Source organism: Sitophilus oryzae, unplaced genomic scaffold, assembly GCF_002938485.1.
Source record: "Sitophilus oryzae breed Bouriz unplaced genomic scaffold, Soryzae_2.0 scaffold_1828_pilon_pilon, whole genome shotgun sequence".
NCBI lineage: Eukaryota > Metazoa > Arthropoda > Insecta > Coleoptera > Curculionidae > Sitophilus > Sitophilus oryzae.
The window spans coordinates 15,850-42,452 of NW_022146533.1; the positions used below are offsets into that span (position 1 = coordinate 15,850).

Sequence of the window (26,603 nt, forward strand, 5' to 3'; positions counted from 1 at the left end):
TATCTATTTAAAATGCTTTTTATTACAAACAACATACATATATGTAATTCCAATTCAATCTTTAAAATAAAAGGAATAAATAAAACAGATGTCTTTTTTTCCATATAAACATTAAAACATTTTAAATACATCACAAAATTATAAAAACATTTAAAAAAATTGTCTTAAATGCACAGGGTGTTCCTTAATGATATACGGTGATTTTTGGATGTATTCTAAGAAAAAAATTACAATATATTAGCATTACCTGGAATATTAAAGTCTCTCCCTATGTCTTTTTGGGTCGAAAGTAGGAAAATTACAAATTTGAATATCTTTTTTAGCAACGGGCTATGCAAAGACTACATGGAAACTGTGAGTGTCACTTTCCAAGTCATCATGACGCCGTCTTTTCTAATTCGTACGATACTTATTTCGTCGCTAAAATCTGTATAACACACACTCGGTGCTGATTTTAAAAGGAGCGTTAATACTATCTTTTACAAACAACCTAAAAATATATCCGTATATTCATACTTTTTTAGAATCACCCCCTCAAACACTAGCACGTCATTAGGGAACACCCCGTACACAAATAGAAAAACATCATTAACATCTAAATTTGTTTCGTTACCAACTTTTAGATTCAACCATCGACTTCAATAACAAATTACTAATTAACAAATAAATACAATTTTTCGTTCAAGCTTAATATATTCCTAATATAGTTTTAAACCTAAATCTTAATTTTTTTCTTCCTTCGCGTTTAGTGCGTTTAAAAATTCCGGATTTTACCGGAAAAATAAAAACCTAGTTGTTATATTGCTCCGGTAGAACGTAGGAAATGTCGTCCCAGGGGTGCCTGTACAGGCCCTGTTTCAGTCTCTTCTGATCCATAAAATGGCCGATAAACCCGATGGTTCTGCCCAGTACGAACAGGGAATTGATGGCGCCGATATTGATGTATTCCTGGGCCTCCTCGCTGGTGAAACTGCCACAATTCCGAAGCATATCCACGAAGGAGCACGCTATGCAACCATCGACGTTTAAAATTAAGTTGGGTTTTTTGCTGGTGGTAATTTTCTCCACCTCCAGCGCGTAGAGAAGCAACGGCGTGGCTGGGAAATTTGCCAGCACGTATTCCTTGATAATTTTCACTCTCTGATCGGGATTGTTGATGGACTTTACCCTGGAAAATGTAAAAAAATACGTTAAATAAAAATCACTTTCTTTTAAATTTTATACTAACCTGTGTCCAATGCCCATAATTAGTTCACCCTTGTTTCTCATGTGATTTACAAACTCTGCAGGATGCATACCTTAAAATACACAAAAATAAAAAAATATTTTTTCGTGTAAAGTGTAATTTAAAACAGTATTTTTATTATTACTTATATTTGATACTTGAAAAAATTATTCAAAAAATTATACCATTTTTTAATATTATTGTGCATAGTTTTTACAGAGAGAAACTTGCGCTAAAAAATTTACTAACTAATTTTACAAAGCAATTCCAGGGTATCAATTTTACAGAGCAATTTACACTGAGAAACCCGTAAAACTCTCGAAAATTACACCCTGTACATTTCAAGCAAGAGTCTATCCAGGACATGTGATTGCCTAAGATGTTTGCACCATATTTAGTGAATTTTTGATATGAGAATGTAATCAAAGGGATGTGATTACCTAAAAAATTTGTACGATTTTAGTACATTTTTAATTATGCGAAAAATGAAAGGAATCAACTGAAATGGACTGTAATAAAGTATTTATTGGTCTACCTGTATCGTAAGCGTCGCTGAATTGTTTGGCGGCGCTGTCTAGGGCTCCGCCAAATCTGTCGCCGATCGTGAGCAAACCGGAAACCAAACTCGACACCAGGTCCTTCCCCGCTCTTGCGCAGACGATGGTGTTATGGGCACCGGAAACGGCCGGTCCGTGGTCGGCTGTCACCTGCCAAAAAAACACGATTTTTTTCGAAATAATTCGGATAAAATCGAATAAAAAAATATGAACGTACCATAAGACACATTTCGAAGAATTTACACACGTACGGGGGCAAACATCTCTGGAACCACAGGAGCGATATTACGCCTCCGATTCCCACGTTTTTCTGCAAAACCTCCGAAATTGGCATACCTAAACAATAATTATTTTGATGAGCAAACGGGGAGCTGTAGAGACCGTGTGACAAAAAAAAAACGGCGTCAAAGATAATTTGCACTTGCTTTGTAATTGTTACCATAAAATTTGTCAAACACCGTTTTTTTTCGATCGTATATTTACCTAAAGAAAAAGACTATAAAAATAAAGAGGCATAGAAATTGTTTGAAAAATGAATTAAAAATTAAAAAAAAATGTTGTGCTAACCTGCGTAGATCAATTCTTGTCCTCTTTCGTCGCAAATCGACGTCATAAAACTGGCCGGTTTTCTAATCAGACCCAATTCCCTGGCCCAATTGTAGTCCATGGGTACGGTGGGCGGGGGTACTTCAGGTGCCGGTACTATCACTCCCTGTTTAACCAGACCCTCGTAAACCGATCGAATCACTTCGCCTAAACACAAATTTTTACCAAATTTACACAGTAAATATATATTTATCCAACCTAAATCCCTGTCTACACGTAACGTTTTACCTTTCAGTCTTAGCTGTCCAGTCAAGACGTACCAAATAAAACGTTGTGTTTAGAGGACAAATCGGTTTTTTCTCATTTAGTTTTACGACACAACTGTCGTTTAACTTTAACCCAAACCCCTGTCTACACATAACGTACACCTGTCATTCTTATACTGTATAAACTATTTCAATCGAAGATAAAACCTTCTTCCAATATGCGTTTGCACTGGAAAAACGTTATATCGTTTATGATACTTCTTTGTTTAAAGAAAGTACATTAAGATAAAAAAAACGGCGTCAGAGATGGCTAGGAACTTTTATATGGGGAATCGTCATTTCCAAGCTAACTTGACGCTGTTTTTTTTCGCTCGTACGGTACTTTACCTAAGTAATCGAAGGAATCCGGCACGTGAGCACCTGCTTCCCGAAGCGCGGCGTTTTTGGCCGTGGCAGTTTCGCTGGCGGAATTAGCACAAGAACCGGCGTGCCCGAACTGTACTTCGGAGGTGAACATGCTAGCGCAAGTACCTAGAATTAAATTGTTTTAAAATAGTACTACTAGAATAAAAAAAATCTATTATTCGTACCTATACACCAGGCCACCAAAGGTTTCGTCAGTTCACCATTTTTAAGAGCTTCGCATACGTAATATTCCTCGGTACCGCCCACCTCGCCCAGAAGAATAATCATTTTCACTTTATCGTCGGCCTAGTACCAGAAAAAATAATAGAAGATGTTTTTTTTATTATTAATATACACGATTTACCTGATATCGCCTAATATGATCCATAAACGTAGTGCCAGGATACCTAAAAGAATATATTACATATTAAATACCGTATGACCCCCTTGAAAAAAACGGCGTCATAGACGGCTGACGAACGACAATCGATGATAATTTTGGCGAGGTCAAAAACTTGTCAAGTAAAATGACGTCTAGAGCTCGACCTTGCCAAAAATACGATCGTCATTCCCAACCTTCTTTGACGCCGTTTTTTTCTGATCGTAGGATATTTTTTTACCTGTCACCCCCGATAGCAACGCCTTCATACACGCCGTCCGTCGTATGCGACACGATATTGTTCAACTCATTCGACATACCGCCCGACTTGGAAACGTAGGCAACGCTGCCAGGTCGGTACAGTTTCGAGTGCAGAATGTTATCCATCATGCCGCCGGTGTTGCCGATTTTAAAACAGCCCGGTTTTAGTCCGCCCACCGTCGCCGGGCCTATTATGACGATTCCCTTTTCGTCCGCCATTTTGATCAGTTTCCGCGTCATATTTTCGGGGATTCCCTCGGCGATTATGGCTATGGTACGGATCTGGGGGTACTCCATCGTTTCCACGGTGCTCTGGTACGCGGACCGCAACGAGGCGAACGATATTAGCACGTCGGAGTCGGGATGTTTGCTCATCGCGTCGTTCATTTTCTTGTAGACGGGAATGAGGATTTCTTTGTGGCCCCAGTAGAATTTCTAGGGGGAAACGAACGAAGTAAAATAAAAATATACTGGGTGCGTAACTAAATAGTACCTGTTTGTGGTCGCCCGTAAAGGGATAGATGATGGCGACGACGCTGGGTTCCTGCCTGCGGCAAACGAAATCGAAATCCAACATCGACTGTACAGCCCTATTCTGCATGCCCCACACTATCGATTTTGTCGTTGCCGTGAAAAGGGGGTCGTATTTTTTAACAGCCTGGTATATATACAAAAAATAAAACAATAAAAACACAAAATTTACCTTAATTTTCAAATGATTTTTTATGGTCGGTATGGATAGAAAAAAAAGGAGTCAAAAAAAGGCGAGATCAAAATTCCCCAGCCGTTTTTAACGTTTTTTCTTTCGATCATAAAGTATTATTCTATGTAATGATGATTACCTGGTATGATAGGTGGTCTTTAGTGTCCATCCGGTTCACTTCCTTAAAAATTATAGAATTTTCAAAAAAAAAATATTTTTTTTTATAAAAGATAACAATCATAATTAATCTACATCAGCACACACTATTATTTTTATTAAACTGCAGAGAATAATTTTAAGTTCATTTTAAAATTTGCTTCGAAACATTTTCGAAACGCTTGTTAGTAATAAGAATAGAAAATAAAGACCAAACCACCATAAACATAGTTGTAAACCTCCGCCCAAACGTAACGTTTTGTCGGTCGGGTAAGATGGATAATAACTAAGGGAAGGAACAAAACTGGAAGTTTTGCTTGCAGTTTTAGATTAGCACTGTGCTAAGTTGAAAAGAAAAAACACGGAATTTTACTACAAAATTACTAAAACGACGTTATTATTGGTCGGTAATGATCACTAAATATCTTTAAACGATTTTGTAGGACCCTAAAAATATATGAAATTTAAAGATGCTGTAATATAAACCTACTTATTTTTTTCATTGCAAGCAAAACCATAGCTCCGTCAGTAAAACCATCTTAATTCTACACAGTCACACACGATATTTTATTGATAAGGTTTGACTGGAACAGGCAAGACTGACAGTTAAAACGTTACGTGTAGACGGTGCTTAACAGTAAAAGAAATGAATTAAAGGAAAAGGTACAGAATTTTTTTTTAATTAGAATTTAAATACCCTAAAACAACATATTTAGTAAAGAAGACAATATACCAGCAGAAGTACTATTTCCCTTGACTACACTTTACAATATTTTATATTGTATGTATAGTCCATTCAACAAGAGAGAGGACACCTGACAATGACAGTTTAGTTAACAGTTGTCACTTTTGTCTTTATTTTAGATGTCGTAGTCTGTCAAAATCTTCCCCCACTCGTTGCACAGACTTTAGATAAAATTTACGAAACTTTATTGTACTCTCATACTCTCATAGTACAAAGTGTCCCAAAAAATCATCGAGTAATTTAAAAAACATTCTTTTTCATAACTTACGGTTCTCCTTTCAGCTGCCGATGCGGCTGCAGCTTTCAAAGCTGTTTCCCGCGCAGCCGCCACTTCCTCGGGTTTCTTCTTAATTGGTTGTTTATCTCCGGACGGTAATAGAAAGTTGGCCGTGGCAAATTCGACGTTGTTTTCTTGCGGTATGGGTCTGGTACCGAGCGCCATACCGCAGATCGCCGTCATATGCGTTTCGGGACCGAAAACGTACAAGGGAATACCTAAAAAAAAATTTCGTCGTTTTTAAAAAATGGAACACTCGGTATAGTATTTTTTTTTGTCAGATGGAGAATTAAAAATCGAACATTTTTTTGTATTAAAGTGTTTGAAAATTTTTAACGGTTCCTCAGATATTCGCGGTTTTATATTACATATGGCTCATTCAACTATAAAATACCAGAGAAAAATCATAGGTGTCTTTGATAATTTTTTTCTATTGAAAGAGCCATACGTAATATAATAAATTACCGGAACACCCGGTATATTATACCGGGTGTTCCGTTTATATAGACTCTAAAAACGTACCTAAAGTTTGCCCGACCTCGCGCATCCTCCTCAAGCCCTCCTGATAATTGGGACCCGCTCTTCTCACGAAAATTTTGATGTTGTGATCGATCATGCGGTCCTTGAATTCAACGAAAGCCGTTATAATGCCCCTAAACAATAAAAACATGCAAATAAAATAATCAGATACGAAAATCTACTTTTTTGAAATTAGAAATATTTTAATTTTTTTTTAATTGGCACCTTCGCCATTTCGTCAAAAAGAAAATGTTGATCAGTACTGGCGTAAAAAAACAGGAGGGGAAACACGAAAATAAGTAAAATTTTAAATAGACGTGCGGATAGTACCTAAATGTAGCTGCTACGTTGGTAAAATTGGCGATACCACCCCCGATAATTAGTACTTTTCCTTGAGGATGTTTCTCGTGCGTCATTAAAGATAAAATAGTCTTCGCATATTCGTAAGTTTGTTGCTCGGAAGGCGCACCAGAATATTCCCCATAATTTGCCAGCTCAGAACTGCCTCCTAGATCGCAAATAGTGTCGCTGAAAAAAAAATAAATAAAAAAAAGAGATTTTTTTGGGACACCCTGTATAGCAATTTACCTGTATATAACGGAGGCTCCCCCTCCGGCTACCATGGTCCATATGCGTCCTTTCCTGTTTAAAATTGTCAATTTTAGAGAGGCGCCAGATTTCGAATCCAAATCCGCGATATATGCTTCCTCTAAAAAAACACAAAAAAATACAATATAGAATTGTGAAAACCAGGAGAGACACATTTTTTATTTTATTCATACAGTAGTTCCCCGGATGGATCGTTATCTTTACAGGAGGAAAAACTTTTTTGTTATTAACTTTTTGAAAATGTATAATTTTTTATAAAAAGAAAATTACCTGGATAAGCATCGCGCCCAAAAGGAGGGGGATAGTCGATCTCCCCCCATTTCGGTCGGCAAATAAAGTCGGCAGTGGCGTCCAGTTTCGCAGCCAAATCCAGAATAAATATTTCCTTATCCGTCACGACCAAGGGATTTATTTCTAAATAGGTAAAATACAGATCGACGTACAGTTCATATAGGTTGTAAATAAACTTAGAAATCATCGCTTTTTTGGCCGATTTAACTTGCCCAAGTAAAACTTTTGTTATGCTATCTTCTGTCAAATTTTCTCCCACGGGGACGTCGAGTTTGACTGCTTTGCTGTCTACGTCTCCGATATCCACGCCGCCTAAAAAATATTATATCTCTCTGGTATTTTTCTAAACTACTTTTCTAGTAAAGCAAAATGCTGTCTATTTCACAAAAGAGACGACACATTAAATATAATCTAATGTGTTGGACAAAGAGACTCCATACACATATATGTATACAAATAATAATAGATTATAGACAAGGTGTTTCAAATGCGTTTTTTTTCAGTGCAATAAATCATTAAATAGTCCAAAACATGGGCGCCTATCTCATCTAATCAACTAATACTGTCAAAATAAAGTCCTAGATCCCAATTTGAAACACCGTGTACACGGGTCTTAGAAATATTCAAGACACGAGATATACCAAAAAACGATGAATTTTTGAGATAAACAGAATAGAATCGATACTCCGAATCGATTCGATCCTGACCATCCCTAGTCTTTATCTATGGCCTACTCTATGCACACATTCTCTCTCCTTCATCTGTGGTAGCTAATCAGCTGAAGCCAGTTGTGATTTAAGTGTGAGAAGTTAACCACAAAAATAAAAATGTTTCATTTCTTTTTTGTTTTACATCTTGTTTAATACCTGTAAACGTTAATAAATATTGTTCCTGTAATTATTACATGATTATTTTGTAAAATGAGTGAGGACATTAAAAACAAACCTCCAACACATATACTAGTGGACTGGAACTTCTTTCTCAACCATCAGAAAAACGTCAAAATTCCCATCTACTTCGACAAAGAAAATTGGATACTTAACAATTTATACAGAGTTCGAATCAGTCACGTATACGATCCATCGAAATTCTGGGTGGTGCCCAAAGAAAAAGAACTAGACCTCTTCCAAAGATATCTACACAATTTCTATTCAAAATACAAAGATTCTTATCGCATCCCTGAAATCAACTTCAGTCTGCAAATGTACTGTGTGGCATATACAGAGGAAACATTTTACAGAGGCAGATTGGTCAATGTTCCATTAACTAATCAGGAGAAACACCTGGCCTGGGTATTTCTCATAGATTTTGGATATATGGTCAAAGTTGAATTAAACAACATTTATTTTATGACTACCAAGATGTATACGGTACCACAATTTGCAATTAGAAGTGGATTGTCAGGTAAACGTTGGTTTTATATCTTCTTGTGCCTTGTAAAAAAAAGGCGTCAAAGACGGCTGGGGAACGACGATCGATAATAATTTTGACCAGGTCAGATCCAGACCCGTCAAAACCATTAAAAAATCATTTTAACTCAATATAAAAAAAAATGGCGCCGGGAGGCACGTATAGCCGCCCATACTAAAATATGTTAATAAACAGTTGGTAGGCAGTTCTTTTAGTTTCAAAGTAAAGGAATTTTTCCAATTTTGGTCTGCGGTTATTTCCCCTATCCGCCACCTGGGGTAGCGTCCGATGGGGGGAGTTTGGAGTTCTCCACATGGATTTTCTCAAAAACGGACTACGGAAACACGGAATATCTCAAAAACTGCGACTTTGACTAATTTTGATGTTATTACAAATATTATTCCTAATCTTAAATTGAAAACCGCGTTTCGCTAGCTACTGTAATTTTGGAGTTACGATTTTTGAAAATTTTTAAACCCGTCCCATACCACCTTACCAACCCCCCACCCCCACCAAAAACTAATGGCCAGATTCTCGGGTGCCACAGTATTTTTGTGCCAAATTTGGTTAAAATCGGTTTAGCGGTTTTTCAGTTATAGTGTTACAGACGGACAGACAGACACCATGAAAATATTTCGTATTTAGGTCATTTATGACCCAAATAACTCATTCTGAGTGAAATTAAAAAAACTTTTTTTTGCCGATCTTAATAGCCTACCATAGCTGTTGGTATCTTAAGGCATCTAACTGGCAGTAAGCTCCATGAAAAAATAAAGAAGAGTAGTAGAGCTTGACGCCAAAATTATCATCGATCGCCGTTCCTCAGCCGTCTTTGACGCCCTTTTTTTTTCGATTACCATCATTTATTATTAGGATTGGGTCCTATCGATTCTAGTACCTGGCATTCAGATGCAGTTACAAAATTTACCGAACTTGTACTGAACAAAGTACTTTTTGGTCTAGTTACTAGTAAAGACGACAAAAACAAAATACTGTGGCTGAACTTGGGTGAATATCAGGGGAGCTCCCAAAGTTTACAGTCCATAAACGAAATTTTGATTCGGGAAAAGATAGCAAAGCAATTGACGGTTGCAGATGTTAGGGGATTGAAACGCACAGAGAGAAAGAAACGTACACCGTACATGGCGTTTCACAATATCGAGCCCATTATACCGTTTTTGTTACCGACGTTTGACAGTCTGGAGAATAATTTCTGTGCAGATACGGCTGTAGCCAATGATCTATTACAGCAGTTTCAACTGAAGAGATACTAAAGACTAATTTTTTATCTGTTATTTCTTAATCTAAAGCTTTCTATTAGTTATCATGTTATTAATATGATTTGTACCTTGTTATGAAAAGAATAAAATTCCTTGTTTCAATATACTCCTAGCTCCTAGTTACTACCTAAAGTTACTACCAAGGGTACAAAAAAATTTTACTACCTAAATAGAAAATAATATTGTACAATCGAAAAAAAAACGACTTCAAAGACAGCTAAGGAATGATTTTTAATGATAATTTTGGCGCGGTCAAGCCGTAGATGTCATTTACTTGGCCCTTGTACTCTTTTTTATTTGTTCATAGCCCTTACTGCCAGTTGGCCGTAAGGAGGTTCTAAGTTTAATGTAAATTTTTAGTAGTAAATTATGTCTAAAGATTGACCTCGGCAAAATTCGCATCGATTGCCATTTCCCAGGCGTCTCTGACGCTGTTTTTTTTTAAATATAGATTCAGTTAAAACGTTAAAACATCAAATCTTTTAAATATTATAGATCTTAACTCGTCAACTTTAATGAAATAGACTGTACTAAACGGTTCCATTATAAATATATATAAAAAAGTATCATAAAATTGTCGGGCCTTTAAAAATACAATAGTAATATATTAATAATACAAAATACAAGTTATTATTACAAGATAAAGTCCTTCCCACGAGACAGGGAAGATTTCGACAGTTGGACATCGAAAAAATGACAAAATTTAAACTGACAGGCTTATCTGTCACTGTAGGGGATACTCTCTCAAAATAAAAACACTAAATCACCACAATACACCAAAAAACTTTTACTTTTACACTGGACGCGCGTTTCGCTAACCATGTTAGCATCATCAGCAGATGATTATAAACTTAGTTTATAATCATCAATAAACTTAGTTTATAATCACCTGCTGATGATGCTAACATGGTTAGCGAAACGCGCGTCCAGTGTAAAAGTAAAAGTGTTTTGGTGTATTGTGGTGATTTAGTGTTTTTATTTTGCTGTGTAACACCAAAGGTTCCAACCCTCAACTGTAATACTCTCTCGCTGAACGGACTATACCCTATAATATATCTCACCTTGATGATAGAATAGTATGGTATCGGCATGCCTGTGTGAATAAATGCAAACGTAGGTTTCTTCTTCGTCTTTGTGGGGTATAAATGGTTCGATAATAAAATTCTTGAGCTTTCCGGAAGCTTGACCGATTTTTTGATCCTTGTTCATTCGATCGCCTATCCATTTTTGTACTTCATCCAGCGTTTTATTTACAGCAATTAAACCTAAAAAAATTCGATCATAAAACCTAATAGTTATACGAACAACAACGACGTAATGTAATTCTCTACAATATTTTGTTTAGAAATTTGAAAAGTATAAACGAATCAACCTTTTTTATATTTATCCAACATATGATATTCATAGAGAAAACATTATTTTATACATCATTTTTATATATTATTTACGCAAACATATACTTAATTAATAGCCTGCCAAAAAGCACCAAAAACATAGATGACGTGCAAGTTTTCATTCGCAAACATTTTAAAATTGGAACAAATCCCAACACAGTAGTTCTTTAATGTATTTCTAGTGATTGTGTTTTTTTAAACAGCTGATACCTATCAAGAAAACCAACAGACAATGGAACTAAACAATCCTCCTGCTCCTGAATCTAAGTATGTATTTTGTATTAAAAGTTTATTTTAAAATAACAAAAAAAAAATCTAAATAGAAAATTTACATGACAAACACATACCAGGTGTTGCATCGTCGGACGGGACATAGGAAATCCCATGTAAATTTTAATGGGGTCAATTATTGACTTCCCTAATTATTTTAGAGAATATTTCTATTTAGGTTTATTGAAGAGCACTAAAAGCCACATTCAAAAGAATAACTTTAGATATTTTTGATTAGGCCGTGTACGAGTTATCGCCCGATTTCTTTTTAAATATTTCTCCTTTCTTATGGCCCTGTATTTACCTACTTATGAGCACCAGTCAAGGTAAAAGATAACTGTCAAATGAAGTTGTCATTTCAGAAATTTACCTATTTAGTGCTTTATTATTTTTGAAAACTCATTCCTACATCGGAAATCTTAAAGATGTATTTATAAATACAAATTAATATGAATTAAAGTAAAAAAAAGTAACCAAATCAATAACTTATTAATTTAGGTACTATTAAATGACAACTTCATTTGACAGTTATCTTTTACCTTGACTGGTGCTCATAAGTAAATACAGGGCCATAAGAAAGGAGAAATATTTAAAAAGAAATCGGCGATAACTCGTAAACGGCCTAATCAAAAATATCTAAAGTTATTCTTTTGAATGTGGGTTTTAGTGCTCTTCAATAAACCTAAATAGAATTATTCTCTAAAATAATTAGGGAAGCCAATAATTGACCCCATTAAAATTTACATGGGAATTCCTATGTCCCGCTCGATGATGCAACACCCGGTATAGAGACTAAAAAAGAAAAACACTAAAAAACATCTATGTCTAACATAAAAATTATAAAATATTACTCTAATATTTTTTAATAAATTACCGAAAAAAAAACAGGTTTAATTGGTAATATACTGAGTAATATATCTACGTCAAATATGAATAAATAAAAAAATAACATAGTGCAATAACAATTTTAGAAAATTAATTTTTCGCAAAATTATTGCATAAATTTTTTGATGCATTTAAATTAGTCTTTAGTCGCATAAACATAATGCATTTTGATTTGAAGGTGAATTTTATTATACAGGATGGGCTTTATTATACACTGGCTCTGGTAAAACTTATTCTTTTTCACTTGAATTTTTACACCAAATATTTCTGTTAAAATACAAACTGCAATCTACTCTGAAACATAGCTTCTTATAGTATATGCGTCTATTTTAATATGATTAGTACTGAAGACGAGAGCTTTATGTGCTGACGTATGAGCTTTATTTTCATTGACTGTACGGGGTGGCCCAAATTTGTTCCAATTTTTCTCTCAGAAGTAAGTGAATATCTCCGAATTAGAGATATTATGAGTAATATACAGGGTGTATACAATAAGTTCGCTTAATATGGCTCGAAATCCATCGTTTCTTACCTAATTTTCCCCTCCTTTTGATTAACTGATCCGGTTTGACCACCAACCGGTCAGTCTTGAGCCAGGGGTTGTTAGCGACCACTTCGGAAAACTTGGTGTCCGGATTTATGCTGGCAAATCGACATTGAGCGGCCGCAGTGTCGCCTAACCTTTGATTTATCAAGTTTTTCCCCGTTGCCTCCCTTATGGCCTTGGCCGACATTTTACTAGCAAGAAATTACTTGTTTCGATCTGGAAAGAAATTAAAAAATTATACAGGGTGTCAAAAAAATAGTGTGTCCAACTTCGGTGGTTGATTCTACAGATAAAAATAAGACAAAAATTTCCATATATGTATTTACCCTTAAATGCTTCCCAGGGCCAGTTGCAACCCATCGAAATAGATATTTTTTGACACCCTGTATTAGAATGCACTTTACAGAACTTCTGTATGGTTAGAGTACCAAACTAAATAATATATTATTCTGGTTTAACAGGTTTCTGTTTTATATAATATTTAATTATGTCCATTTCTATGCTATGTAAACGTTGACTTTGATTTTGGTGGGTCCCCATATACTTTCCCTCGATACTTTCTAATTTAATTGGAAATTTTTAATGATTTTTGATGACCAGATAAGATAATCTTATAGTATTTGTGTTTCCTTAAAAATACGTTGATACTGTATCCTTAAAAGGTATTTTTACGTAAATTAGATAATAACTTATTTCTAATGGGTAATTATACGTACATTTTTGTGCCATACCTTATTAGAATTACCATGAAAAACAGACACCTAACTGGTTTTAAAAATACAAAGATCAAGGTCAAATAACTTAGAAACTATATACAGGGATGATGTCGTAAGCCTGGAGAGATATAAAGATTGTTTTTTGTGGTGACAATGCCTTAAAAAATAAAATTGAAAATCCATTGTCAAATAGAGCTAGAAAAATATAAAAAGTATATCGTGAAAATTCGGTTTCCCTAAAATATCTTTTTTTGGCAGGATAGAATTTTTTTTGATTTCTATACATGACGTTGTAGTATTCATCAAGGCGCAACTTTTACCAGATTTCTGTATACAAGTTGCGGTTTTTAGCGATTTTATATCATTCTATCATTCAGATGGAAACTGCACCTAGGAATTGGCAGGGACTGGTTGCAGCGAAGGGATAAAACATCCCAAAAGGGACGACCATCACGGTCTTTCGGCCGAGGAGCAAGGGAAAAGACACCACCTACTTGCTCAGCCTTATCCAAGTTGTAAGAATAAACCAAACCAAACCAGCAATGTAAGAACATCGAGTTGGCGAGTCATCAACACAGTCCAGGTCCTCACAAAAGGAATTGACCTCAAATCCAAGGAGGCAATAAAGACGGAGGGATATATCCTCTCTTATAGATCGCGCGACAACACCAGTATCTGGTCTAAGGAGAGACCAAGTTAAAGAGGTGGAGAAAATGAAGACAGATCCTCCACCTCACGGGTACCTTAGCCGGAGACAAGCTCCTCGACTGTAAAGGGCGCGGAGGGATAAACCTCAACCGTTGAAAGTTGTATACTGTCCGAGGAAGAACATATGTTTTCAGAGGAGGGTGGAAAATACCCTGTCCCCCCTACAATAGGAAAATCCTCATGTATGATGAGTTATAACTCAAGGAAGGATAACTCCCACTCATTCTACATTTTACATCATTCAGATTGTTATTTGTTAAAAAAAATCTACTAAAAACCATTTGCATATTTATAAGAATCTTCATTCACTTAGAATACCTCATCTCGTCATAACATATTATTTTGAAAAAGTTTCCATCCAAACGAAGTGAAAGTGAAGAAAAACCATCAAAATTATAGTTTTCACTGCTTTAATAGGAGTCATAATAATTACATATAAATTTAACAAATGTTTGTATTTTTTTGAAATAATTATTCGCAACTCATCATTGTCCGTCTAACGTCAATAAAATTGAACTATGTCGGTAATTTAAATATCGACGAGTACCTATAATAACGTTGTGAACTTACGAAATAAAATAAATATCACAAATTCCAATCACAGCGGGCACTTTCACGTCAATATACCGTCTCTAATTCGACCACATCGACTTTAAAAACTTGATTTGGGGCGAATATCACGGTGTTGCACGGTACCACCACCGCTGCTTTCACTCGACTAGTTGCCGGTACTGCTAGGGTACTCGATATATTAACAGCTCCTCGAATTTATCACTACATGTTCGAGTAGTGACGGTGACGTGATAAAAAAACCGCGGTCGCTCTTTCTCGTCAAAAATCTCGCCACTTTCGAAATTCAAATTTTCATTCTGTCTGTGTTATCGACAAAGAAAAATCTTTTTTTCTTCAGAATTTCTTATGGCCTAGGTTAACCCTTGTAGAGTGCCTTCTTATACTGAGACACCGTGTATATTTTGATTTCAGAACTCATATAATAAGTCCAAAAAACTTGTATATAAAAGACCCTACCTAACATTTTCATAGATTGAATTTAACAAAATAGTTTGTATAACAGAATTTTAATGAAAAAAATAAAATTTTAATTAATAAAAATCATTTAAAATGTGTTTTTGTGAAATATACCATAAAAATATGTTTACAAGGTTTATTTGAAAACATATGACCTTATTTTGTAAACAATTAACAGATTACGATAAAATCAAATTTATTTTTAAATTCGTTGCTATTTTAAAAATCTAATTTTAATTATAAGTTATATAATTTAACGATAAATATTTTATAATATACATATATTTCATGAAGGTAACTTATTAAAATTTATTTTGGTATGGGGAAAAACTATATTGTAATTTAGAAAAATATTTTTATCTACAGTAATGGAAAGTCTGTTATAATATATGACATAAACAGTCTTTTAAAATCAACGTTAAAGAAATAAAAATAAATATGTAAACAATATTGTTGTTAATCGTATTTACAAAATTGCAATGAACCATTCGTCTTTGAAATCACTGTGCTAACATTATATATCCGATAACATTTATTATTAAAACATATTTTGTTAGAATAATATGGATGGTCAAAATATATTTCAGTGATATACAAAGTGTAACCTTCAAGTAACCTAAAGCATCTTATTATTGATCTCTTTGTATGATACTAAAGTTTAAAAATAACACAAATTGCATTTGAAGATTCTTGATACTAAAAAATATTTTTTATAATATACAATGTTGGCTCCAAGTTTATTAAAATATTAGTTTATAAAATCTGAAATAATATTGCATTTTGGAATATTAACTTTGCAATTTTATGCATATTTTTATGCAATTCAAACAAAATACAGACTTAATATTTTTTTAATAAATAAGTTTCATTTTTTTAATTTTTTGGATATTATATCGTTCTAAATTATACAAAATTCCCTATGGGCTATGGTATCTACTATCCTTTACTATCTACTTATCAATCAGTACGCACATCAGTATTTATGTATTCCAGCGAAAAAAAACGGCGTCGATTTACCTTAGAAAGAAATGCAAATTTAACTCCTAATGTTTCTAATTACCATTAAATATTGTAATTACCATAAAAACACGTGGTTGAAAGATTAAATGATCGTAAAATAATTATGTTTCGAAGATGATTTGCTAATTAGGTATGAAAAAAAATGTATTAATTTAAAAAAAAAACATTAGGAAAATAATAAGTAATACAGAGATAACCAATGAATTCTGAGATTAAATAATGCCTCTAGACTCTAGATTCTTCTAAAGATAAAAATACAAACAAAACATTTATCACATTTATTTTAATAAAATTTATTACCCAAAAAAATTATGACGTCCACACTTTTCACCATACATAAGAGTATTTGACGTTTCTATATTCTATCCTTATTCATACAAATTAGATAGAAAAGGATGAGACTATTAAAAATAAACATGTGAAATGGAAACATTTCAATAATGAATTTATATTTAAATTAAACCGTATAGGAACAAAAGTATTGAACTGATATTAAATCTTACCAGTTATATAGTGTAAAACTGCACTCTTTAACACAAAAATAACAAAAATAACGCTGGACAGTGGTTAAAATTACGAAAAATTGCACAATTTACTACAGGACCACGACGAAGAACAACAGTTTGACAACCTCTTCTTTTGACAGATCAATATTCTCTACTAAAATTTAAAATAGACGTTCGTTTATTTGAACTACTCCTTCATTTTTACAGGATATTTGTGGATATTTGTGAAAAAAATAACAAACCAGAATAAAAAAAAAGACTTCTTTCGTAATGGGGCAAACTGGAAACATGCTGGAACTACCTATAAATCATTGGAAAAATTGTTGTTAAAAAGTAACAAAAAACATTCCCAAGTTTATAACTCCAAGCATTTACAGGGTGAATTGCAAGCGTCGCCTCTCCGACCAGACGAATCTTAATCCCACCTGTAAACGATGGTACCTGAGAATCATCTGAGAATGCGGAATTTTGTGGTAGAATTGACCGGCGCCTCGTCATCATTAGACTACCTTGACAGACATCGTACGACAGGAAACAATTCCTAACTATTCCTTGTGCTATTCCCAGCTATTCCTAACAACAACTCAAGAGATCATGGGCTGGCCAGTTCCCACAACCTCACAAATCACAAACCTCAAGCGCCAGAAAGTTAGGATTATAGTTAACATCGCACGCCGTATCTGCGAATCCCAAATGATAGTCTTTTGTTTTTTATATAAGTACTTATTTTATGTCGGGATTGAGCGGTGAGATATTAAGGGATGATTGTTACCAAAGGTGTATTACTGGTTGCTTAAGTTACACAAAAATGATTTTTGCATTTAATTTGCTAAACAAAGGTAAATTAATACTTTCATATACTTTAAATAGAAGGTAAAATATATAATAAGATGATTTTTATATATTTTGTAACGAATTTTGTACGAAATATATCATTTTTTGGAAATTTTAGAAAATTTTATCGAACTGACTTGTCAATTACTCATGTGGCAGATGGCGGCAAGTTGGCGGGAAATCTATATCATCGAAGAAAAGGAACAATAAAAGGTATGATATCGTTCTGTGATACCGTTTCATTAGATCCATTTTAACACAGCCAAATTTTAACTATGTATTTCCTTTCCAGTGTTCAGCTTCAGATAAAACAATATCCAAATACTACTTCCTAAGGGATGTCCTACATCACAGAAGCCCGAAAACAGACCAATCGCTTGTTCCAAGACGAACTTAGAACTATGCACTGGCAAAATTCAAGATATATCTACGTCGAATAATAATTAATAGAGGACGATACAAATATATTCATAAAAATGTTATTAAAAATTAGACATTAAATGCCTTGACCCATTTGGCAGTGTTATTAGGATAAAATTGTGAGCAGTCTTCACAAGAGAAAATTCACACTCTGAATCTCAATGGAGGCTGGCAATCCTTAGGTCTGATTTTCTCAAAATACATTCAAGATATTCCAAAGTAAAAATGTAAGGTAATGCATTTGAATAGTACCAATAGTAAACTAGTTTCTGGTCTCTGTAATTGTAGATCCAGTTCTCCTGCATAACTTTCAATACATAATACCAGATATGTGTCCAATATGAACGGTTCAATACAAAGGAACTATGGAGGGTGGAGGGTAGAGGGTAGAGTTATGCTATTGTGCTGACGAAGAATATTTTTAGGATAAAATTGTAAGCAGTAAATAATTCTGGTTTCATTTGAATTTAATATACAAGGATTTAATGTAATAATAAATAAAACTGCTTTTCCGAATTTTAGTAATTATCCAGCGCATCCGCCATTTTCTCAAAAGTATTGTTTAATTTCTCTTAAAATTTCGGGACGATATTAAAATAGTTTTTACTCAGAAATACCTAGAATTGAATTTTTGTCGGACAATCGAACATCGTCGCAGAACCAGAAAGAAGAATAAAGGTTGATTCTCACTATACCTTCCGTTTCCATTCCATATCCGTTCCGTATTTTTTATTGTACTGACGCTATACGTAAGCTTCCGTTCCGTGTCAGTTCCATACTTTTTATTGTACAATTTATATCATTACGAAAGTTTTATTTTAAAAATTTGTATCTTTTAAAAAAGGTAATAGATTTAATTAAGAGGCGAAAGAATAAATAAATATCGGCAAAATTAACAGAGCTGTTAAAAATGTAAGAATTTGACAACGCTGTTTCCGATACGCTTCAGTCCGTCCGCCAAAAAAATGTATGAAAGAAAAGGATATGGAACGGATAGTGTGCATTGATGTTCAAATTTTATTTGTTTTGTAATTTGCACTAAATTTTAATGTTGCCATACTAATTTTGTGTGTAGCTTAAATTAATGTTTTTTTCTGTACGATAGTCTATATTTTTTCAAGAATAATACAACATAAACTATAAAAAATATTTTTTTGTACATTAAAACCTAATAAATTATAATACATTTTTTAAGTGTTTCCTTTTATTATATTTTTTGTAAAACGTTTAGATATCTGTTCGAAAGTCTTGCCCAGAGTTTCAGGCAACCAGAAATACAAGTATAACAAACCTACCGTATTTATAACGCCTACTAACAAAAATAAGTTTGTCATGCTTACCATCTCCAATAAAAACGGAAAAATTTTGGTAACGACAAACATTAAAATGTACGCTATTGAAATGGTGAGACCCCCCAGTTTCCCTCGCACTTTTATCGGTAATAATTCCCCTATCATAGTCCAGGGGATAACTAAATATCCCAAGGAACTAAAACAGACGTAACCGAGGACCAAAAATATCGTAACATTATTATTTTGTACGTTAGGACTAGAAGTACTATTGTTTACTAAATTTGATTCGTTATTAGTTTGAAAAAACATGTAAAACCCGCAAGAAAAACTAGTCAAAATCATTCCAAACGCCGAGTAAAACATCAGAGGTCTCCTACCAATTTTTTTCGATGTTACCGTAGATATTATAGAAACCACGAAACGTATCACGCCCAGTATAATCAAGGCCGTAAACCCGTCTATGCTGTTTCCACCCCCAATTTTTCTAAAGATTTCCACCGCATAGAAAATCACAACGTACGCTCCCGATAATTGTTGGAACAAGAACAGGAAAAACAGAATAACAAAGGGTTTCCAAACAACGGACTCCCTGTATATATTTATACTGTTCTTCAGGTTAATTAGACTCGATTTTTCGCTGATTCCTTCACTATGATTTGAACCAAAATCATTCTTGCTCTCCAGTATCCTTTTGAGCGCCTGCTCGTACAGCTAAAAAATATATTCAAGTTGTTTACTAATTTTATCATTAATATGAACTATGAAGTTTTTTTTCTAATAATATTTTTTACAAATGATACAGGTTGGTCCTTTGACAACGTATTCTGCATCTTATTAGAGCATGTATGTTTAGAGAAACTTTTTTCTTTTATTTTTTGTCCCTGATGTACCTACTTTGGTACCTACACTATTTTTCAATACCCTATACAAGGTGTCCCAGAAATAAGTGCAAGTATTTTAATTGGTAGTATAGTTCAGCCCCAGAAACACGCCTATTCACGAAAAAATTTTTTTGAAAATTCGAAATTTTTTAAAAAAATTTTTTGAAATTTTTTAGTTTTTAGTTGAAAAACATAATTTCTTGATAATATGGTAACATAGGTAGTAGATTAAATTTACAAGAAAGAAAATTCAGAAAAGATCCAGTGGCAAAATAAAATAACTCCGTTATTTTGGACTTACTTGAAAAACGATAAAGAGAAAATATGTTTCTTTTATCGAGATCTACCACCCCTTAAAATACTTGCACTTATTTCTGGGACACCCTGTATAAACCTACGCACCGCGTCGTCTTTATAGATCCAGCGTAAAGATCTGGCACAGGCACTTTTGTCATTTTGAAACACAACAAGCCAATAGGGACTCTCGGGGATGAAACACAGTCCAATCGTAGTTAAGAAAACCAATCCAAAGAATATTTTCGACATTAAACGCCAGTTAAACCAAAATCCTGAAAAAAAAATATTTATTTTTATTATATACTACAAAAATCACAAAATGTGCACCTAAAACGCATGTCAGGAGAATACCAAACGTAACAAAAACGCTGTTTAGTGAAAGTAGCATAGGACGGAATTTTGGATGCGCTATTTCGCTGACATAAACCAGAGCTACAGTGGTCAATCCTAAAAAAATATATACAGAAAAATAGTATTTTTTTTCATAATTTATTTACCCCCGCTGAACCCGGCTATGATCCTAGCAACATAAATATACCAAACGTTTTCAGCATAGGCGTGCAAAGCCCACGCAACTAAAACTGGTATTGTTGACAGAACGCACATTTTTTTTCGTCCGAATTTGTCCATAAGAGGTCCTATAGCAGTTGAACCCAGAGGCAGTGCAATTGTTACTATACTAGCTAAAAGAACAAATGAAATACAAAAAAAAATAATACTGTTTAATAGCATAAACTTAGCTTTTGTTACCTATCCAAGAAGCTTGGGATTTGTCAATGACAATGTTGGTATTTGAATCCTTCAATTGTGGCAATAAAACTGCACTAAAAGACATGTTTATGCCGGCTTGTATAACTATGGTATTTGCCATACAACAAGCTAAAATCTACAAAAAAAATACAATGCATGATTTAAGAAAATAAAGTTGATGATGGCCGTATCTCGGAAACGAAACGTCGCGCGTCGCATTGAAAATCTAATAACATCAACTTCTAGAGCAGGAAAAATAGCTATAAGAATGTGGACTTTGTTTTGTCATTTCTTCACCAGAGGGTGAAAAAAAATAAAACGAAATCCATGCACTCTTATATGGGACACCGTGTATATTTCTATTTAAATAAGGTTAACACGAACATAACCTTCGTTTTACCCTTGTTTATATATTAATTGTTTATATATTTATTATATGTTTATATATTTATTATATATAAATTATTAATTTATACATAATCAAGGGTTTTACGTAATTTACTTTAATAACAAAAAAATACCTGTCTTATTGCATCTGCCCATGATAAAACTGTTATTTCTTCGTCGTTCTCATCTTCCCGAAGTTCTTTAACCTCATCATCAATTTCAACCCTTTCTTCTGACTTCATAATAAATATCACTAGGTATAATGATAAACGCGCGTTGTTTATAAATAAATATGTCGAAATTAACACCGAATAATGATTAAAAATTGGTTACCTATTTTAGTGGCTGTATACAAATCAAGTAATCTGGTGCAAAGATCACGGAATTTTTGTGAGTGAGCAGCATTATTTTATCTATTCACTACGATCGAAACACATATGTATATATTATGTTCTTAAAGAGGATTAAACGGTACTATTATTTATGTATTTCATTATTTACTGATTCTTAATTAGTATGAACTTATCTTACTATTATTTCCATTTGCACAAAAACCAGACAATGTCTAGAGAGACACGATATATATTTTTTCTCTCAGAGGAACACAACAAAGTGTTACAGAAAAAGCTAAAATATTTAGTAATGCTATAAAACAAAAATGTTATCATTTGGTACGAGCTACTATCTCAAAATTACTTCAACCGTATTATTTTTCCTTTGGTCCAATTTACTGCAGATATAATTATAGCCAGTTATCATAGACGTGTTTTTATTACATTGTAACAAAATTATCGTATACAAATCTAAAAAGATTATAGCTCTGATATAAACCTTGCTGGATTCTAAAGTGCTACAACAAATAAAATAAAATTATCTGTATATTTGAACACGTTTTTTTCTTTACAAGCGACCACATTTGGAGACAATGTATCTTTAATAGCAACTCGTTTAGACTAATTTATGAAATCATAAATAAAATACAGCTTAGTTTGTTAATAGAACTTCAATTACAACGACCTCCAAAAGTTTCATTCTTATCTCTATTGGTACAAAAAGAATGAAGGAAATGTTTTATATACAAAGACCCCATATAAGGGGTCTGTCGATTTATAAATAAAAGCATATAAAATATTAAGAAGCCAATTATGTTATTTAACAACTTTTGTTATTTAACAACTGTTATTTTTGAATAACAGTTGATATTTACAAAAAATAACAGTGCACACATGCATAATTAAAAATTACAACAATAACATCTGCACTTGCACTGTTATTTTTATGTTTTTTTGCAAATACATATACAGGGTGTCCCCAGAAATAAGTGCAAGTATTCTAGGGGTGGTAGATCTCGATAAAAGAAACATATTTTCTCTTTATCGTTTTTCAAATAAGTCTAAAATAACAGAGTTATTTTACTTAGAAAATTTCCAAAAAAAAAAAATATTTTTTGCTAAATTTTTGAGAACCATTGGATCTTTTCTGGATTGTCTTTCTTGTAAATTTAATCTACTACTTATGTTGCATATTATCAAGAAAGTATGTTTTTTAACTAAAAACTAAAAAAAATCCAAAAATTTTTTCAAAAAAACTCATAGGCGTGTTTCTGGTGTTGAACTATACTACCAGTAAAAATACTTTTTTTACTGGTCCAGTGGTTTTTACTAATAAAAAATCTGTTTTATTTCTGGGACGCCCTGTATAGAAAAGAATACACGTCGTATTGAATGTGCGACCTGTAAAATTAATAAATAACAAAAACCTGTTATTTTTGAATAACAGCTGTGATAACAGTAATAGTTCCAACAGTTGTTTCGAAATAACAGTTTTGGAAGCTGTTAAGATTTCTTTTGGGGGGTAAATTAAAGAATATTATCAGTAAATTGAGAAGAAAAAACTAAGGCGTGGGGCTCTTAAAATGTTGACTCATACGTTTTTATTGGACGATAAAAGCAAATATATGCAGTTTCTAAAAAACGATAAATCCGACGCAATGTATTTGTTTTTATGCTAAGAAACAAAGGGAGGCCCAATATATGGACTATTCTGTCTTTGTTTCGCACTTAGATTAACTGAAATGGTGGATTTTAAATATAGCTTAGGCTCATACTGCTTGATTAAGTTAAGTCTATCCGTACAGTACGCATCGTGCGCTGTGTTTACTAAGTGCAATTAAAAATTTTGTTCAATTAGATAGATAGATATCTTTTAATTAGTAAAAAAAATGTATAAAGATATCTTTGAATGAATTTCAGGAAAACTTGCCAAAGAAAAGGTAATTTTTTCGGGTTTTTATACCCTCTGACATTTATTATTGTAACTTTTACTTTTATCCTATATTTTATTTGTCAATCGCCAATCATATGTCATCATTTTTTTGCGAGGGCTGAGTTTTGCTGAGTTAATCTTAATGATCATTATATTTAATCTTCTAACTATATACTTTTATTTATAACAACTTATAAATCATGTCTTGTATTATTAATTCATTGTTTTTTGGGACCATAGTTTTTTCTTCAAACAAATCCACAAAGTACCATACTTCAATAATAATATAAAGCTAAATTTAGATTATTAGCCATACTAGACGGCCAAGATATTTTATTTTATTTTTTAAAAACTTATTATATTAATTATATGACCCAGCAGAGTAATAAAACTCGATAGATGCATTAATAAGTTGTTTTTCTTTCATATTTTGAAGAAAATACCTAGTATATTTTATAACAAAGAAAATATACATAGTAAAAAAACTATTATATTGCATATAAAAATGAGCAAGGTATAGAACAATCAATTATATCCGGTTTAATAGATTAATATGATAACAGATAAAATAACCTTATATCGATTAACTATTGTATTCACACTGGTTTAGAAATGTTTTAGACATATTTTTCTTTATAATAAATATAAAAAGCAATGAAAACTTACCCAATTAATATTGTTTCAGTTAGATTTGTTCTAAAGAGGAATTATTGAAAACAAAAAACGATAATTAATCATGGATCCTATAGGGTAAGAATATTTTTTATTGTTTTTTTTTATGTAATAGTTATTTCAAATAATTTATAATTTTTTCTCTTGTTGTTTCAGAGCTAGCTGTCTTAGTTTATTGTAAGTATAAGAGACCACTATAGTTATTATTGCACTGTTATTATTATAACTAATTTTCCAACAATTTTAAAAATGGATTGTTGGCTATGTTTTAAATAACACATCCCTTGTATATATGAAAATTTGTTATATTTTCTAGCAAGCCCGAAAAGAAATACTCTAGTGATGCAGCTGAAGCTAGATTCGAAGGTACACGGGATGCTGGCATTAGGGAAATGATAGCCAGCTGTAAATCTTTAACAAAATACGAAGCAAGAACATTTAAAAGTCTTCTACCACAAGTAACTGTAGTTAAAATATATCATATATTCCTTCCTGTTATCCAAAATTAGGCTACTTGAAAATACTGGATTATTATTTTATTTTTTATTTGGATAAGTCAAACAAATCAACATAAAAATTATAATTTTTTTATCATTAAAAATTTGAATCTTATTAGAAAAATTTGTGTATATGTTTTAGATTTTGGCATCTCTTTTAGCTGCAAGTTTTCACATTGGAAATGGCATTTCCCTAGCCTACTCTGCAGTTCTAATTTCACAATTGCAATACGAGGAAAGCGAGTTTAAACCAACAAAAACTGAAAATTCTTGGATGGGTACGTAGATATATTTAGTAGACATATAATGGTTTTTGTTTACCTTATTTCAGCCAGTGTTCTGATAGTAATTATACCACCGGCATCCATTGTAAGTGGCCTGATTATGGATAACTTGGGCAGATTAAATTGTATCAAAATAGCGGGTATTCCAGGTGTAATAGGGTGGTCTATGATAGCCCTAGCACAAAATGTCCCTATCATTATTTTTGGGAGATTATTAGTTGGTATTTCTTCAGGTTAATACATTTTTTTTATAATTCGTTTTTATTTGGACTCTATATTAATATTTTGTCTTTTGTAGCGTGGGGTACAAGCCCCGGTATAGTCTACATCACCGAAATAGCAAGTTCGAACTTGAGAATGTCTCTGATGGCTATAGCACCCACTTACGTATCACTAGGTAACATTTTTTACACAAATTATGTAAACCATTGTGGTAGGACGAACAAAAATATTATTTTTCTGACAAAATGGCGAAGGCGCATATTAAAAATTTGAACAACTTTTAAAAAAATTATTTTAATTTATTCTACTCGTAGCTGTATAAAATTACAAAATTCCAAGCTTTGGCTATAATTTGTTATATAACTACAGGGTGTTTTATTTTCGTAATAAAATAAGTAATAATCTTAGTTTCATAAAATGCTGTATCTTTGTATCTCTACTCATAATAAAATTTGAAATTAAAACGTAAAATTATAAATTAAAATTACAGTAAGATAAACAAAATCTTTAGGTATGGTACTAACGTACCTCGGAGGATGGTACCTACACTGGAGACACCTAGCATGGATCTGTAACATCTTTATAATAGTTCCCTGTTTGGTTTGCATGGTCCTGCATGAAAGCCCTTCGTGGTTAATTTTAAAGGGCAAGTACGACCAAGCCAAAAAAAGCCTGGAGTGGATCCACAAATACCAGAAACCTGTCGATGAAGTAAGTTTGGTGCTTTAACTAACATTAAATTATGTAGTTTTACATTTTTATTGTATGTATTTTTAGCAAGTGTCGTTTGCTGAACTTCAATATAAGGTTCTTCAAGAAGAACAACAAAAGAAGAAAGATGAAGCCAAAAAACATGTAGGCAAAGGATTGAAGTTTATAATCCAGCAGTTTGGGAAACCTACAGGCTGGAAACCTCTGGTTATACTGACGGGATTGTTCTTTTTTCAGAATTTTTCTGGGATTTATATTACCATGTTTTACAGTATTAGTTTCATAGAAGTAAGTAAAAAAAGATACAAAGTCTATCCAACATATCTACATGGTATCTACACTTATTGGTAGGGTTTCTATCTGTGTCAATACGGGTTTTTAAGGAAA

The 26,603-nt window shown here is 33.0% G+C and overlaps 4 protein-coding genes across 12 annotated transcripts in view; 2 read left to right on the plus strand and 2 right to left on the minus strand.

Annotated features, from left to right (window-relative positions):
• LOC115883184 (ATP-citrate synthase) lies at positions 1-16,847 on the minus strand. 3 transcript variants are annotated; one of them, XM_030901494.1, is made up of 19 exons: positions 14,720-14,894; positions 12,711-12,941; positions 10,691-10,894; positions 6,919-7,251; positions 6,628-6,748; positions 6,370-6,567; positions 6,043-6,173; positions 5,512-5,738; positions 4,482-4,523; positions 4,133-4,297; positions 3,620-4,074; positions 3,364-3,406; positions 3,185-3,305; positions 2,982-3,125; positions 2,350-2,535; positions 2,000-2,118; positions 1,761-1,932; positions 1,229-1,298; positions 1-1,168 (listed from the first exon to the last, which is right to left on the minus strand). In XM_030901494.1, exons 2-19 carry the CDS (start codon positions 12,910-12,912, stop codon positions 790-792), a joined length of 3,312 nt encoding a protein of 1,103 aa, XP_030757354.1. In that variant the 5' UTR covers positions 12,913-12,941; positions 14,720-14,894; the 3' UTR covers positions 1-789. The 3 variants fall into 3 exon arrangements, with proteins under 3 accessions (XP_030757354.1, XP_030757353.1, XP_030757355.1); XM_030901493.1 differs by lacking the exon at positions 14,720-14,894 and adding an exon at positions 16,702-16,847 and having other exon boundaries at positions 727-1,168; XM_030901495.1 differs by lacking the exon at positions 4,482-4,523 and having other exon boundaries at positions 727-1,168.
• On the plus strand, positions 7,498-9,735 carry LOC115883188. Its single transcript, XM_030901505.1, has 2 exons — positions 7,498-8,343; positions 9,223-9,735. Exons 1-2 carry the CDS (start codon positions 7,860-7,862, stop codon positions 9,621-9,623), a joined length of 885 nt encoding a protein of 294 aa, XP_030757365.1. The 5' UTR covers positions 7,498-7,859; the 3' UTR covers positions 9,624-9,735.
• Positions 11,272-26,603, plus strand: part of LOC115883186 (facilitated trehalose transporter Tret1-like) — an 18,489-nt gene continuing 3,157 nt past the window's right edge. The window contains exons 1-9 of one of the 5 annotated variants that reach the window (XM_030901498.1): positions 11,272-11,290; positions 24,516-24,580; positions 24,659-24,679; positions 24,819-24,960; positions 25,142-25,277; positions 25,331-25,516; positions 25,582-25,680; positions 26,017-26,216; positions 26,283-26,504. In XM_030901498.1, coding sequence (XP_030757358.1) covers positions 24,567-24,580; positions 24,659-24,679; positions 24,819-24,960; positions 25,142-25,277; positions 25,331-25,516; positions 25,582-25,680; positions 26,017-26,216; positions 26,283-26,504 — 1,020 coding nt within the window. In that variant the 5' untranslated portion in view covers positions 11,272-11,290; positions 24,516-24,566. Of the gene's footprint in view, positions 11,291-23,652; positions 23,838-24,515; positions 24,581-24,658; positions 24,680-24,818; positions 24,961-25,141; positions 25,278-25,330; positions 25,517-25,581; positions 25,681-26,016; positions 26,217-26,282; positions 26,505-26,603 lie in introns of those variants that run through there. The other 4 variants (XM_030901496.1, XM_030901497.1, XM_030901499.1 and 1 more) reach the window with 4 other exon arrangements.
• Positions 19,092-22,518, minus strand: LOC115883187 (facilitated trehalose transporter Tret1-like). 3 transcript variants are annotated; one of them, XM_030901503.1, is made up of 8 exons: positions 22,470-22,518; positions 22,097-22,415; positions 21,700-21,985; positions 21,179-21,314; positions 20,926-21,111; positions 20,756-20,875; positions 20,534-20,700; positions 19,092-19,961 (listed from the first exon to the last, which is right to left on the minus strand). In XM_030901503.1, the coding sequence occupies exons 3-8, from the start codon at positions 21,805-21,807 to the stop codon at positions 19,149-19,151; spliced, it is 1,530 nt and encodes a 509-aa protein (XP_030757363.1). In that variant the 5' UTR covers positions 21,808-21,985; positions 22,097-22,415; positions 22,470-22,518; the 3' UTR covers positions 19,092-19,148. The 3 variants fall into 3 exon arrangements, with proteins under 3 accessions (XP_030757363.1, XP_030757364.1, XP_030757362.1); XM_030901504.1 differs by having other exon boundaries at positions 21,700-21,818; positions 21,899-22,415; XM_030901502.1 differs by having other exon boundaries at positions 21,700-22,415.